This window comes from Odocoileus virginianus, chromosome 4 (genome assembly GCF_023699985.2).
Source record: "Odocoileus virginianus isolate 20LAN1187 ecotype Illinois chromosome 4, Ovbor_1.2, whole genome shotgun sequence".
NCBI classification, from domain to species: Eukaryota; Metazoa; Chordata; class Mammalia; order Artiodactyla; family Cervidae; genus Odocoileus; species Odocoileus virginianus.
In genome coordinates this window covers 51,370,678-51,386,776 of record NC_069677.1, presented here as the reverse complement: position 1 = coordinate 51,386,776, position 16,099 = coordinate 51,370,678, and the positions used below count along the sequence as shown (strand labels likewise).

Genomic DNA, 16,099 nt, shown 5'->3' with positions numbered 1-16,099 from the left:
CTGCTCTGTAATATGACAGATCACAAGGCACAAGCATTTGGTTTTGCATCGAAAATGCAGAACTTGTTGAGACTTTAACTTTGCTACAGAAGTTTTCTTCGCTGCCCCTTCTGTGTCCATCCTGCCCTCTTTTACTTTGAAGCACAGAAGACAGAAACCCTGAGGATAACAACACAAAGCTGTGTAAACTTCTTCACGGCTTCTTAAAATGCACTTCTAATTCGGCACACCCTACCACAGCAGTCCTGGATTTCTCCTTAAACAAAAATGGTCACGGGTATCAAAGAGATGTGAGTGAGTGTCCACTGAACTGTGTCTAAATGATTTTCCTTGTGAGCAAAGCCAGCCTGGAATAAGCCCCTACCAGTGAGGAGAGAGAACACGCTTCCCAGGCCGAGGAGGCATTGTTCAAAGAAATGAGTTCTGCACCACTTGGGCCACAATTCACAGCTGATTTTCTGAAACAAAGAGCAATAACCAAACGGCAATGCTCTTTAGCAAGCTTCTCTGAGCTGATAATGTTGAGGAGACTCATGAGGATGAAGAAAAGGAGGCTACAGTCTCCCTCATCTTCTGTGTCCCAAAGTGACCAGAGGAAACGTTTTTCAACCTTGGTTATTATTATGCCAGAGGTTTGTCATGACTATAATGGATTTCAGTGGAGTCTAAATGCATGAAAAATGCCTAGAAATTATTCCAGTTCAAAAGTTAAAATGTTCACATGCCCTATTGTATTCCTTTTAACCTTCTACCATAATTTTATATCTTTTTTTTTTTTCTCAGACAAATAATAGTCATGACCCTTCAAGCATGCAGACCAGAACTATTCTTAGAAGGGAGCTGCAGGAGGTTTATTATGTCATGAAACAGAGCCAGAACAAAGGACTAGTGAATCACTCACCTGATCTTCAGCTAAGAAACCTGAGAATTACAGGGTTTCTCTTTTCTTCCCAAACTCATGAGCTGCACTTGCCAAGACTGCAGGTTTTATGGTTGAGACTGTATTACAAAAATGTAAAAAGACAGATGCACACAATGTTTCTTACTGTATATATGACTCATCTAAAACGCTCAAAAACAAGGTTCAAGATTTTTTTAATCAAAGTTTAAGCCTTTGTTTCTGAATCTAGATGTCTGATTGCTTGGCACTTATTTAAGCCCTCTCCTTAAGAGTGCCACAGATAGCATCTTTTCCCTGAAAACCTGAAACAGGATTAAAATTATTTCAGAAGTCACAATTCTTAGTTCACTGAGAACAGAAATCTATCTTATATATCACTTTGTTGTATATCTTATATACAACTGGTTTTCAATAAATACTGTTCACTAAACGAGTAAATTAAGTAAGAAGGATTTAAGAGTTTTCCCAGTATATTATAGCACCCTAATATAAACCACTTTTATCATATTCTATTTCTGTAACTGTCTTTATAATTATTTAGAAGACTGATTCTAAAAATAAGTTTACTTGATGTTGATGATGTGGGGAAATGTATCAAACAGAAGCAATAACTGTAACAGGTTTTATGAATAATCTGGTGCAGCTGTAAATCCTGGCTCTGCCCATCAACCTTCCCTCCCTTTGTCTCATCCTATGGCCTCTACCCAGCCTTCCCCCAAGCACTCCCAGTCTCATTATCCCATGATCTGCAAAACTGCAGTTTACCTCCTGGAACCAGCAGAAACACATGTCACTGAGAATTAGGGAATTGGAGGCAGTTACAAGCCACCAAATAGGGTCACAAAGTATCTGAACCTGAAAATTAAGAGTTTTTATATTTTTAATGATAAAAAACTTAATTGGACACTTCTAAATGTTTGAGCCAGATGGATTGCATAATGTCTCGGCATTCATAATGAATGGGATGGGAAAGAGAACTTTAACAGCATGTTATTTGTTAATCATCTGAAAAGTCATATTACGGTTGACTTCATTTGCTGATGGTGGAAGGATATTGTCTGAATACTACTACTAGTAAACATTTGCTATTCTTGAAGGCAAATTACTTAAAAATAGGATATAGCAAGACAGTGCTCATGTATTACTACACTTACGGTATTTTTTATGCCGCACTTTATCCCAGAAAGAGTAATTCCATTTTCATACTTTTATTAGCAGTTAATTCTAACCAGTTTATTTAATAGCAACTAAGTATACCAATCACGCTGCCAAATACTGATGTAACTTAAGAAGAAGTGTACTACAAGAAGCTACAACTCCTTCTACATAACCCTTAAGATGTGTACCCTTGCCAAATGCTAACCTATGCGTAAACAAGGGAAACTTAAAGGGCAATGGAGTTGTCAAGACTCAAATTTTAAGAAAAGGTGACTCTCTCAACAGAAAGCTTGAGGGATCTAATTGGTTCGTGTCAAAGTTTCTTGAAACATTCCCTGCAGATGATTAACCCCAGAAGTGATCAAAAAGCCTGAGCAACTGGAAAAACAATCACCTCTTTGGAAAGCCTTTGTTTCTTTTCATTGCCATTTTACGTTGGCCCATTTCGGATCGCCTTTAGTTCTGATAAACAAGCTAAAAGGACACAGGTGGTGCTGGTTCGTACGCGCCCGCCTCTACACCTGCGGAAAAGCGGCACAGGTCTGTCCCCTTAACGCTCAAGAACACCTGACCGATTTTTTTAAACCGCTTAATTAGTAAGAATATTTTATTCGGGTCCAGTTTCAAGGGCTAAAAGGTGGGGGGGGGAGGATCTCAAACACCGTCCCAATAAGCAATTTCTCATCTCTTCTTCAGTCTGTGATTAAAGCAGTATTGCCCTAGGACATGGGAGGGGGTCTTTTAAATTTTACCTGGTTATTGTTTTAATGCTGAACTTCTAACGTCAAAATGAGATCATAAACTTATTCCGAGTTACAAATAACAAAGAAAAAGTCTGGGGGAGCGGGAGAGCGCGCCGCAGACGCTCAACGGGGAGCAGGGCTTGGGGCAAGCAGGGTAGCTTTGAGGACTCGCGGCGCCGTCGCCATGGGAACCCCGCGCAAGCGCAGAGCGCGCGGCTGTGTGTCCGGGACTAGCCTTCACCGCCCTGCCCCGCACCGCTCTGGTGCCCCGGGTTTATTCCAGGAAAAGGCGATGGAGTAAATCCTCCCAGCGCTGAGAGCACCCGGGCTTCTCTGAAAAGGTCCCGAGTGGGGTCACTGGGCGCAGGAAGAGCTCGTGAGACTCCAAATGTAATGGACACCGCACTCCCCTTGCTGGGAAAAGCGGACCTGCTCTTCGCGGCGTCGGCAGGGGTCCCGCCTAGAGGTGAAGCACCCTGCAGTGAGCGTGCGTAAACTCCCACTCACCACCACAGGAGACCTGAGAGTTAAATCCTGGCGCGGGCTCACACACTCATCCTCCTAAATTACGGGACCCCAAGACCAGCTGTGGTCCCGTTCTCCGCCAGGCGTTTGAGGGGTCCCCACGCGCACCACACCTCACACTGTCCTAAAGAGCGCGTCCCGGCAGGAACTGCACAGAGGGGCTCGAGCCACCTGCTCACCCGCACACCTCGGCTGCAGGGCCAGTCCTCTCCTCCTTTCTCGTCCCCCACCCCGACTCCCCCCAGAGCACTGACCGGATCAACTCGGAGTGCTCGAGAGGTGGATTCCTCTGAGTCCTGCGAAGTGCTGGCTTGATGAGTTATTGGTCCCTGTGACGCCACCTCCAAAACCCTGTGGAGGAGCAGGAAAGCCCCCCAGAAGGACGCTTCTGCAGCCCAGCCTGTAGAACCCAGAGACGGGCAGGACAGAATGGGTCGCCGCCGCCACAACCTGCTTTCTCATTCAAATCCTCACACTCACTCGGGAGCCCCCTCCCTGCCAGTCCCGCAGCTCCCGCGGAAATCAGGAACTGGAGCCGCGGAGAGCGGACTGGAGCTGGAGCCGCCGCCAGGGGACCCAGAGGCTGGGTGCGAGGGTCCGAGCGCTGGGCCCGGACCCCAGGGCTTACACCTCCTTGAGGGCTTCCCCGGCAAGCAACGGCCAGGAGCACTGGAAATGAATTTTTTGTTGTTGTTTTGTTTTCTCCCTCAAGTTTCAAAGGGTCCCAACCCTAGGGAAACCCCCTCGATACTCAGTTCGGGGCTGAGATACTCAAGAGCGGCGGCGGTGGGACAGTAAAGAGTCTGGCGAAGTGAAGCTGGGAAGGAAGGGAGCAGGGACTGTGTGCAGTTTGCCCCGAAGTAAAAAGTGCCAGGAGTACATCTTAAGGAAGATTCCCACCTGCTCATCTAATCTCCCCTCTTGTTGTTTTGTTTTGGTTTTATGTTTGCTTTTGTGTTTTACCATTCTACGAAAATAGCATCTTTTATGCTGTTACAACCAAGGAAACCTGCTTTGGGTAAAGTGGAGCTGAAACTGAGCCAGAGAGGGTAGTTAAACCCACTTTTATTTCCCCGTCCCCGCCCGCTCTCCCAGGTGCCTCTCCTAAGCGTTAACAGGCCAGTTATTCAATCAGATCAGTTTAGTGGCAGGGGGCTCGAGCGGCCCAAGTGCGATGAATCAGACCACGGGCCTGCGGAGGGAAGCAGCAGGCACTCAAACGGCGCTGAAACGATGCAGTCTACTGAGCATCCCGACGTGGCGAGGGACTAGGTCGCGGCGGGGGCTGGAGCCGCGCACCCAGGCAGCCGCGATGTGATCCGGCGCCGGCATTCCGGGATTTGCATTTATCAGCCTTCATTCAACCTGCCCTATTGTTAGTTCAAAGCTTGGCTGGGAGGGACTGGGAGACGCGGCTTCTCACTCACCTTCAGTTTAAAATTCTCCACCAATAAGAAGGTCCTAGAAAAGCTGGCAGCTGGGGGTTGGCAGGGATTTTCTGGGCTTAGTGACAACATAAACTAAAGTCATTTTCTTTGTCAAGCGTGAATTTGCTCAGGAAGTTACAAATGAGCGTCAGAGCTCGGAGAACAGGGGGCCTGGCTGCCGGTCAGTTTTGACGGACAGTTAGTGTGGGGGGTGGTAGCACCGTGACCTCCCAGCACAAGATCTAGGGTTTCACCTTTTCATCCCACTTAGCCGATACCATAGAAACAACCCATTTGTATTATTCAATTCAACAGAGGCAATTACAATGTCACAGCAAAGCACCATGGGCAAGAAGAAACTTCATCCCCGAAGGCGATCCTGGACTCTCAGAAAAAAGGGAAAAGCCACCTGAATAGTTACTTGGATTTCTTCCTGCCAGGAGAACCAGGAAGAAATCAGTTTGGGAAAAGATATAGAAGGTCCTTTGGCTCCTTAGAAAGACACTGTCCCAAATTTTCTGGCCCAGCTGCAAATTCCCAGCTTAGAAGAAATTAAGCAGATACTCCTTCCAACCATAGGTTGCTTTTTGGAGAGTTGTTTGACTGTTAATCTCCCTGGTGATTAGGAAGCACCCTCCCCCAAGAAAAAAAGGGGGAGAAAGATACCCAAGACAACCCCTCACACAACCATAGAAGTTATCCATGCCCCCCACCCCCAACCTCCTGTGTTTGCATCTGCAGTTTTTCAGATAGGAAAAAGACAAATGGTGAAATAAATGCATAAAAATATTCATAACAAGGGCACTTGTTTGCTATGCATCCTTTATTTTGAGAACATTACATTTTTTAAAATTATACAATATTTCAAACCTACCAAAAACAAGGCAAACAACCCAAATCATACTCTCATTCCTTCATCCCTTCGTTTTTTTTTAAATAAAGCATTCCGGATTCAGCTAAAACCCCATCTCGTGGCCCTTCTCCCTCCCTTTCACCTCAAAGGCAATCATTCTGAAGTTGGTGTGAATCATACTTCATCATGGTCTTAAGTGTATATATCCATAAATCTTTTAATGTAGCTCTTCCCTCTGAGTCTTTCTTTCACCATTAATCAGAGAAAAATTACTAACTAAAACCAAGAAAATGTGGTTGTTACACTAAGTTTTTAGAAGCAGGACAGAACTATTTTTCCCTGCTTGTGACAATCAAGGAGAACAATAACAAAGGGATTAGACAGTGGGTAGTAAACAGCCTCTCTAGGTCACACAAACCCTTCCATGGTTACCGAACAGTCCATAGGAAAACAAACCAAATAACACCCCATTCTTCCTTAACTGGTTACAAGGGGATTGGAGAAAATGGGACCTAGGTTAACACTTCTTTGGGCAGGTAAAACCTAAGTCCTATATGGTAATAAAGTACCTTTTTTGACTGGTCTCTTGGTCACGTAAGCTATAATCTTTTAGTAAGGACTTCCAAGCATAAGGAACTCCTGCTGGGAGCTCCATTCAAGGTTGAAATCAGCCTTGCTGAAAAATCTGGGGTTGAATTCTCCCTGCTTCCCCATACACAGGGACCTCCATCCTCGCAGGGAGTTACAGAAAGCCCTTTACAGCAGTCCTTTGACTTAACCTACTCACAGCAGTAAAAGGGCTATGAAAGCACCAATTTTTCTTAAATGCCATTGACTGGTGAAAGACATCCTTCCCAACCCCCACCCTCCTCTGGCTTTCAGAGCCATGACTCTCATTAATTATACTGGCACAGCACTGCCTGGCCTCCTTTCTAAATAGCTGCCAGACTCCTCCATATCACCTCTGCCTTGAGACACAGTGTGTGCTGACACCAGGATCACAGAAAATCCTGTAAAAGGTACCCGATAAACGGGAGATGATTGATGTGCCTTGCGGTGGGCCCGCTGTGCTGCAGATCTTAAGGAGTTCTTAGAAAACTGAACTGGAAATCTGTGTTGGAAATAGCTTTCTCTAGCTGTGCAAAAAATCATGCTTTCAGCTGCAAAAATAGCTGTGTTTGAGACTCAAATCAAATCTTTAAGTTATAGGCATGAAACAAGAGAGTGAAGGAGATGAATAGTCTCTCTGTTTTAATCAATGCACCAAGAAATCAAGAGGATGACCAAAGAGCTTAACATTATCAAGGAGGACCTATTGAGCTTTCAACACTTATGTCTGAAGCACCTGCCATGTACCAGGTGTTGCTGAAGTCTTAGCTGGAATATATAGATAGTACTCCTGAAATGCAGGGCAGTAGCTGTCACAGCTCTGCTCCCTGTATTGATCAAGACTTTTAGATAAAAATCCCAACTCAAACTAGCTTGAGGGCAAAAGGCACTGTGCTGACTCCTAACTTAAGACAGGAGAAAGGATAAGGGCTGCAGTAATGACTGGATCCTGGAGTTCAGTCATAATTATGCTCATTCTCACTTTTGTTCCTACTCTTTCTCTGCTTTTTTCCAAAGTTTTGACTGTATTCTCTCCTACTACGCATGAGCGTCCTCTGTAGGCTGGTGGGGGTGGAGCATGGCCAGGGACAGCTCCAGGCTTCAACCATCTCAGCTAACACCCAGGGGAGGGGGAAAGGGAGGCCTTCCTGCTTTTACCATCTGTAAATAAAATTGAAAAGATTCTAACTGACGTGCTTCAAGTCATGTGTCCATCTATAGATCAATTATTTTGGTCATCAACAGAGTATATATGTGTCCGGCTCCTGACTAAATACCCATGCCTGCCCAGGGCTGGGTGGAATATTATGAGGAACAGCCCCACCAGAACTTGGGAGAGGATTTGCTCACCATAGGAAAGGGGGTTGCTCTTCCCAAATATGGGTAGGAGGGGAATCTGGCAGATGAAAAGAGCAGGTGTCCCCTAAGTACCCTGTCCTGAATGTGCCACCAAAGAAAGCAGACGTTTGGTACAGATTCATACCCGTTTGACAGGGAGAAAAATGAGAAGAGAAACTTCCTAAGTCCATCAAGAAGGATGGGGTGGAGGGCAGTGGGCAGACCAGGCTAAGTGTCACTGGTCTTTCCCTTCCTAGCTTGAGAGACGTGGATCCACACATGTGGCCAACTGTCACATGGAGCAGGAGATGGACAGAAAGGAACATAAGCAGGACGGATGATCTTGGGTGATGGGATTGTATTGTGGGTTTCAGTTTGTGGTTTTCATTTTTTACTATGGAAAATTTCATATGTACCCAAAAGCAGAATAGTATAAGGACACTCTAGGTATTGTATTATCCAGTTTCAACAATTATTAATATTTTGGTAATCTTTTATCTATTCAGGAATGTGGAAAATTCACTGGAATACTTCAATTGATAATAAACACATTTCTGCAGTTCTACAATGTTAGTTAATGAAAGAAATGCATGCCTCCAAAATAACTAAACTGAAGACCAATACATGTGAAGCTCTTATCAAAGTGTCTAGTATAAAATTAGCTCTCAAAAATGTCAGTCATCGTTACTGTTATTATTGGCAACGCATTTCAAGCTTTTAAATGCTAAAAAACTACACACTAAAACATATTTTGCCTACAAAAGGAAAAATGTTTTAAGGGTAAACTCCTTCTTCTTCTTGTTATTGTTCATTTGCTCAGTTGTGTCTGACTCTTTGTAGCTCCATGGACTGTAACCTGCCAGGCTCCTCTGTCAATGGAATTCTCCAGGCAAGATTACTAGAATGGGTTGCCATTCCCTTCGCCAGGGGATCTTCCCAACCCAGGGATTGAACCCAGGTCTCCTGTATTGCAGGCAGATTCCTTACTGTCTGAACCATGAGGGAAGCCCCCAAACTCCTTATCAACAGACAATAAACACATTTTTAAATGATCCATTTTTAAATAGGCTATTCATATGCTTTTTCGATAACAAGCCTATATAATTATTTCCCCTCTTATATGGAAATGTCAAAAATATTACAAGCAAATGCAAATTTCACCTTAAAAATAAGGGAAAATATAGGTTAAATTGTCAAGATCAAGAATGAGTCTGGACTAGATATTTGAATTCTAAACTCTAGGTTCCCTGTTTTAATACCTTGGGAAAGAAAGTCGTCCTGTGAATGCTGGATGAAGGTAAAGTAGCCTGAGTTATGCCTGCCTAAGTCCTTCAATTCAACTAAGATTTTCTTATAACCGGTTACACATCTCAAGAGTTTCAGCACAGGATGAATACTTTTAAAAGGAAGAAAGTATGGTAATTAACATGAACTTTCCCCATCTTGTTTCTTCCCAGCTTGTGTTGTTGGGAGTTGGGGAGCAGAATGAAGTATTTTAGAGGAAACAATAGTGTCAGAGAAGGACAGAGCCCCCTTGCCTTCCTCCTACAAAGTTCACGACTCAGCTTTATGTGTTTTGTTTCCAGAAAGACCTCCCATAGAGCCAATATCTACAGCTTTCAAGATGGCCAGAGCCTGATGGGCAGGACAGACATGTAACTGAAGTACTTCGTACAACCTAAGAAATAATACTGAAATGTTGACATTACGTATTTCCCTTAGGGAATATGCTGGGATTTCCACCCCCCACCCCACCGCCATACCATTACAAATTCCTGCAGAATCCCATAATATAATCAAAAGAAAAATCCCATAATATAATCAAAATCTAATTGCAGACCAGTCATCTAATATAGGAATCATTTTTATAGTCATTGAACAGAAGTTTAGGCAAATGAGCAAATCATATTGCAGAGTCAAAAGTGAAGAAACTGGTAAGACAATACAAATTCCAAAACTTTGAAAGCTGGGGGCTGGGAAGGCAATTTACACCATGAGGAAAATTCTATTTCCAGGACTATTTGGAATCTTAATGAAGCATGCAATCTCTATTAGTAACAGCTGTTTTTTTAAACCAGACAACAAATGGTTAGGTTTTCCCACACAAACATAGTGAAAGGAAAAACAGCGTTTTAGAAACCATATGTTAGTTTTTGTTTCATTTACTTGCATATTTAAACTAAATATATACTTGGGGGCTTGATCTGTTCAAAATTTCATGTTCAAATTTGACTAGCTTAAAAAATGTTCCTTCAGACTATTTAAGGCAAATCAATTTTCTTGGTGTAAGATCATGAGAGGTACAAGGGGAAATTAGACTGGAAAAACAAGTTTTGGTCAAAATGAGAAGGCAATGCTGTAATGGTCCACTTCATTCCTTATTTGGTTCCTTTATTTTAAATGAATATTTATAGTGTTCCCGATAAGCAAGCAACTAAGCTAAATGCAGTGGAAGGAGAAGAAATGATCCAAAACTTATAAGGGATGGTCTGAGTAACAGGATGCACTATACCTCAGACCTGAAAGAAGACCCACCGGGTAGATGTCCTATATATTAATACAATGTGTCAAGTGCTAAAATAAATATGTGCGAAAAGTGTTAGTTGTCCAGTCGTGTCCAATTCTTTGTGATCCCATGGACCGTAAGCCACCAGGCTCCTCTGTCCATGAAATTTTCCAGGCAAAAATGCTGGAGTGGGTAGCCATTCCCTTCTCCAGGAGATCTTCCCAACCCAGGGATCAAACCTGAGCCTTCTGCATCACAGGCAGATTCTTGACCATCTGAGCCGTCAGGGAGTCTTTGAAATACATATGTGTAGTCGTGTTGAAGAACAGAAGAGGGCGCTAATTACTTAATTTCATTGACAAAGTCTCTACAAGCTGTGTTTTAACAACAGAACAGGAAATAGAAGTAATGATCCCAGTACCTCAATTTCTAAAAATCTCATTTCTGCCTGAATTAGCTGTAATCCTAACTTAGTTATATAAATCTACAGATTAGGATTCTTCAGAAGAGCGTGTTGGAGAATGAGAGCTTCTCTCGTGACTTTCAGTAATCCATATATTTTTGCATTCCAAGCCAGTACACACATTCAAATTTTTTCACAAAAAAAAAAAACCACTTATTTTTGCCATGTGCCATGCACTCATAAATTCTGTTCTTTTTTTTATCTTTTTTAAATGCTAGTAACAACACATTAAATTGATGTCCATCTCACTAGAGTTCATGACCTACAGCTGAAAAACGTGGTTCCACTATGTTCTTTAAAAGTGAAAAGAAGGGACTTCCCTAGCCTTCCAGTGGTTAGGACTCTGCACTCCCAATGCAGGAAGACCAGGTTCAACCCCTGGTCAGGGAACTAGATCCTGCAGGTCGCAACTAAGACCCAGAGCAGCCAAATAATTTTCTTTTAAATGAAAAGAAGGGAAAGCAGTAGTTTTCAGTACACTGATAGATCTCAAAACCATAAAGATTTAAACCTCTGGGAGGAAGAAAAAAAAAGGCATGTGATTGCTCAACCCTTTGACCACGAACCCACAGCAACAGAAAGGAGCTTCTAAAGTTGTCCAGCCCTCAAAGGGGAGATCCTCCCCCTTGTGAAGAGGCTATGAAAGGTAAAGGCAATCTTCCAGAGAGCAGAACTGGGCACCCAGACTGACTAAGAAATGTGCACACTGCCAAGACCGGGAGGCACTGTTATCCCTGTCCAGCATGTTGGAACATATGCTAGAATCTACTGACATCCTATTTTCCCTCTATGTTATAAACTGGAGGAACTGACATGTGGCCTGAGGCTTCCAGATCATGAGGAACTTCCTCAGTGAAAGTCGCTCAGTTGTGTCTGACTCTTTGTGACCCCATGGACTATACAGTCCATGGAATTCTCCAGGCCAGAATACTGGAGTGGGTAGCCGTTCCCTTCTCCAGGGGATCTTCCCAGCTCAGTGATTGAACCCAGGTTTCCCACATTGCAGGCGGATTCTTTACCAGCTGAGCCCCCAGAGAAGCCCCCCGTCAAGACCTGAGCAAAAGGAATTCACATCATTCAGAGATCCCACACGGGGGCAGGGACTTACTTCCTAGAGGGAACTCACCTTCTCTCCTCAGGAATAATAAACCCTAGAATCATCAGGGTCTCAGTCAAACTCTTTCCATCATAGTTTGCAAAACTCCAAAATATCTAGCTAATTAATGGCCTTATTAATACAGTTTTCCAACTTTGATACCATTTTTCTCCATTCTTTGATATTTTGACATAATTTGAAAAGAAGTTAAATGAGTGAGCTCAAGAACCATCTTGGAATAGAAATATGGTTCATAAGGTTTTTTTACTATTTTACTTTTAAGTATCTATTGATATTGTAATTTTTAATCCTGGGCTTTTTATTTTCTTCAGTCTTCTCATAAATTTGCATTACTTTCTTCCTGTGGTTTGCCTTCATTGAAACAGCTACCTTGGCAATATCAGAAAAGTTCCAAACCACTGCTGGGGGTCAAGACATGCTGCCCCCAAAATATGGGCTTCCCAGGTGCTAGAGTGGTAAAGAATCTCCCTGCCAATGCAGAAGATGCCAGAAACAGAGGTTTGATCCCTGGGTCGGGAAGATCCTCTGGAGAAGGAAATCGCAACCCAGTCTAGTATTCTTGCCTGGGAAATTCTATGGACAGAGAAGCCTGGCAGGCTATAGTCCATGGGGTCACAAAGAATCGGCCATGACTGAGCATACAGACACACACACGCCCCACCCCAAATATGGCACCTTAGTAAACTGAAAATTATAAGCTGAAGGAGTTTGAGAAAGTCAGCAGAGCAGCTGACTCTGACCTCCTTTCCTCCCCCTTCTTCCCTGGGGGTCCAGTGGTTATGACTCCACATTTCCAATGCAAGGGATGCAGGTTCAATCCTGTGCACTGGCTGAGCTAGCAGAGGTCATCAGAACTAAATCCAGTGATGACTGTGATGAGATCTGATATCACTTGGAGGCAAAATGAGGGGGAAAAAAGGCTCAGGAGCTTGCCACAAAACTAGCTTAACATCTCGGTAAATAAAAATCTTAACATCTCTGTAAACAAAAATAACATATCCCCTTAAAACAAAATAGAAAGCTACTGAAGCATTAGATGGAGGGAACAAAATCTACCACATCACTTCCTATCCTACCCCAAAGATGATGAAATAAAGTCACACACACAAAAAGAACTTTGGAAGATTTGAGACCTCACTAAAAATTAATGTTGTTTAATTAGAAAATGTTGGGAAATCTACTTTGGTGTGTTTTTTGTTTTGTTTGCAGGTTACATGTATTTATTTATTCACTTTGGCTGTGCTGGGTCTTCATTGCTGTTGAGGGCCTCTGGTTGCAGGTGAGTGAGGGCGCCTCTCCTGTCTCCGTCACAGGCTTCAGTAGCTGCAGCTCCCAGCGGTAGGGCACCAGTTCAGTAGTCGTGGCACAGAGGCTTAGCTGCCCCTCAGCATGTGAACCCACGTTCACCACGATGGAACCTACGTTCCCCACGATGGCAGGCAGGTTCTTAATCAGTGGACCACCTGAAAAGTGCTACTTTGCTTGGTTTATCCCGGAAGCAACAGTTTCCCGCTTTAACCAGGGAGCAGCAGTAAACTTCCCATTCTGAATCACTGATTCTGCTAGGAGTCAGAATGAAGAGGACCAGATGATTCCATGACTTTGGTTAGTATTACAACCCGTTAGGAAAAACTTCTGTGAGTGGATCATTGCTGGTGTTTTGAAAGAAGCTTATAATGTCAGGACGATTTTAGCAGCAAGGACGTGTTTTTGTATGTCACATCCTCAAAGCCACTCAAACTGGCTCTGAAAAATAAAGCAATGTATTATCTCACGTAATGAGAAATTGGGAGGCAAGAGAGTTCAAGTCCTCGGGGTCTCGACAATGTCAGGAGGCAGCCTTGTTCTTTGCCGTCTCTGTGCTGCCTCCTCAGCACATTTGCGCTTTTGTTCTCAGGATTGTCCCCCTCATCTAACAACAGGTGGAAATAAGCCACTCTGTATTACTAGAAAGGGTCTGAGTGACCTTCTCTTGTGGCTCTGCCCCAAATTCACAAGCAGTTAGAGAGCAGCGGGGAGGAAAGAGCAGCCTCAGACATGCTGCCTAAAGAGTTCTTTATTATGTCATCAAAGTTGATAAAACTGGCAAAATAAACAAATACTGTCTTTCAACAAAAGCTAAATATGGTTGCCCCAAATGACTAAAATAATACAACAGCCAACAGTTAAACTTTCTCTTCATATACTATCATTGTGTGTGTACCTCCTTCAACCTGCTTTAATTTTTTTGTTTTGGCTCGGTACGGTCATCACTGCTGCTCGGCTTTTCTCTCCTCGTGGTGTGTGGGCTTCCCGTTGTGGCGGCTTCTCGTGTGGTGGAGCGCAGGCCCCAGGGCGCAGGGATTCAGTGGTTGCAGCTCCCGACTTCACAGGCTCAGTAGTTGTGCCGGACAGGCTTAGCTGTCTTCTGCAGTGATGGGTGGATTCACCAGGGAAGCCCAACCTGTAACTTTTATGGAGTATTTCATTCTGCTTAAGACCATACTATATTAATCACAATTTATTTACATTACTCTGATAGTGCATGTGCAAAGAATCATCTCTTAAATATTTAAATACCATTAGAACGCAACTTTGATCTTCTGGGGAAATTCCCCATTTCAACTCAATGAAAAATATCCATTATAATTACATGTTTTATTCTTTTTGGAGTAGGTCACTGCCAGACCTCTTGGAATATTTCACTCTTTTCTGCGAAAGTGTATGCGACTCATAAGTTCTCTGAACTTCAGCATTAAGGAGTAGTTATTCATGTTCTCTTTCCATGTTTCATAAGACCTTTTAAATTTGTCATAATAACTTTCTTTTTTCAAGTTGAAATCTGATCCATTTTTTTTAAAATAACTGTCTTTTTTCCATATTTCTCTCCAGGAGCCTTTCAATTTTTCCAAATAACTTTCTTTTTCAGAGTCTTCCTTCCATATTCCTTCTCCTTTTTTTAAGGCTGTTAATTCAGCTTTAAGTAAATTTCTGTGAATTCTCCAATAGATTTTAGAATCATGACTTAACCCCTTAACAAGAACAGTTTTGCCAAGACCTCTTCTCAGGATTTCTTCATTCAGACTCACACTAAAAAATCTACCCTTGAATAAAAAATACAAACCAATTATTTAATAAAATTACTAATATACCCATAATACCTTATTTACTTTAAAATCAGTCAATCTGCAATTTGAGTCCTCCAGAGAAAAGTCAAAAATATAAATGATGGGACTTCCATGGTGGTACAAAGGTTAAGAATCCATGCTTCCATTGCAGGGGGCATGAGTTTGATCCCTGGTAGGGCTCCCACATGGCATGTGGCATGGCCACAAAATATACATATATATATATATTTTACACATACACATACATATACATACATATGCAAAGGGGTCCTTAAGAGCTTAAAACAGCTAATGTTAAATCCAAGAATTTCATTACTAGATGAGACCTTTGCTCAAAGACAACTGACTCTTCTATAACACATAGTTCTCCACAGGCTCACTGGTCACCTAACTCAAAAGTGTGTAGAAGCGATAAAGTATGAAAAGAGATCTTTGATCTTTTGGTTGATGTTTGAAGGGAGAATGGAGCACACACCAGTTAGGAAAAATGACAGGGGGCCACAGCAAAAGAAATTAACAAAGCTAAAAAGTAGACAAATGCAACGTGAACTGAAGCATCATAGAACTGTTAAATTATGTTCAGAATTTCAGTGTTTAGCAAGGCCTGGCATGTAAGAATGTTTTTAAAAGATGGCCCATAAAATAATGAACATAAAAATAGCCCTGGCCCTTGAATCTTCAAACTTCAGGAAATTTTAGTTATACCTCACCGCCTAGTGAAACCAGAAAAATGGGAGCTTTTCTCCCCTTACTAATTTACAGTGGAAAAGAGATCCTGCTTAGCTGTTTCCACAGTCCCTGTAGGATTTTAACTTAACAAGATTAATTTTAACAAGGTGTTAGTAATTTTATAGCTTCATTAGACAAGTAATTCACAGCTAAAATTTTTTAATGTGAAAACAAAAGGTTTAAAGTAGGAAACATTTTCTAAGATTATCTAAAAGAATAAAGGAAACTTTTGTCCCTTTAAATTCAGTAACTTTTGGCACATGATGATAAGCAGCTAATAAATACAATTTTAAAGGGTATATCATATTTGTCTCAATCTTTTAAATTTAATGAGCTGAACCAAAATCAGAATAATTAAAATTCAACCTCACACTACAGAAAAGTTGAACAGGAGAAGTAAATTACTGAAATATGCGTAAAGTATCGTCTGGTATAAGGTAAAGACAGAAAAGGTGAAGTTCCAGCTCAGAGCACCAAGGAGCTGGACTTCAGTACCAGCTCTTCTACTTGGTTACTCAGAGTCCCACCTTTAAATGGGAATTAAATTATTCCATAGCGGGGTTTGAGAATAAATAATACATACTGTGCAACTCAAAAGAGAAGTTAATATTTGAATAAGGCCT

General features: G+C 42.4%; 2 protein-coding genes across 11 annotated transcripts in view; both read right to left on the bottom strand.

The window, feature by feature from the left end:
* Positions 1 to 16,099, bottom strand: part of PLCH1 (phospholipase C eta 1) — a 260,884-nt gene that overhangs the window by 224,732 nt on the left and 20,053 nt on the right. For 4 of the 8 annotated variants that reach the window (XM_070466542.1, XM_070466544.1, XM_070466546.1 and 1 more), the window contains exon 1: positions 3,582 to 3,798. The exons of 1 other annotated variant lie outside the window; for it this stretch is intronic. The gene's annotated coding sequence lies outside the window, so the exon portion shown is untranslated. Of the gene's footprint in view, positions 1 to 3,581; positions 3,803 to 16,099 lie in introns of those variants that run through there. 3 more of the 8 variants (XM_070466550.1, XM_070466549.1, XM_070466548.1) reach the window with 2 other exon arrangements.
* C4H3orf33 (chromosome 4 C3orf33 homolog) overlaps positions 5,560 to 16,099 on the bottom strand; it is a 42,192-nt gene continuing 31,652 nt past the window's right edge. For all 3 annotated transcript variants that reach the window (XM_070466551.1, XM_020897304.2, XM_070466552.1), the window contains exon 5: positions 5,560 to 14,723. In XM_070466551.1, the coding sequence (XP_070322652.1) occupies positions 14,322 to 14,723 (402 nt within the window). In that variant the 3' untranslated portion in view covers positions 5,560 to 14,321. The remainder of the gene's footprint in view (positions 14,724 to 16,099) is intronic.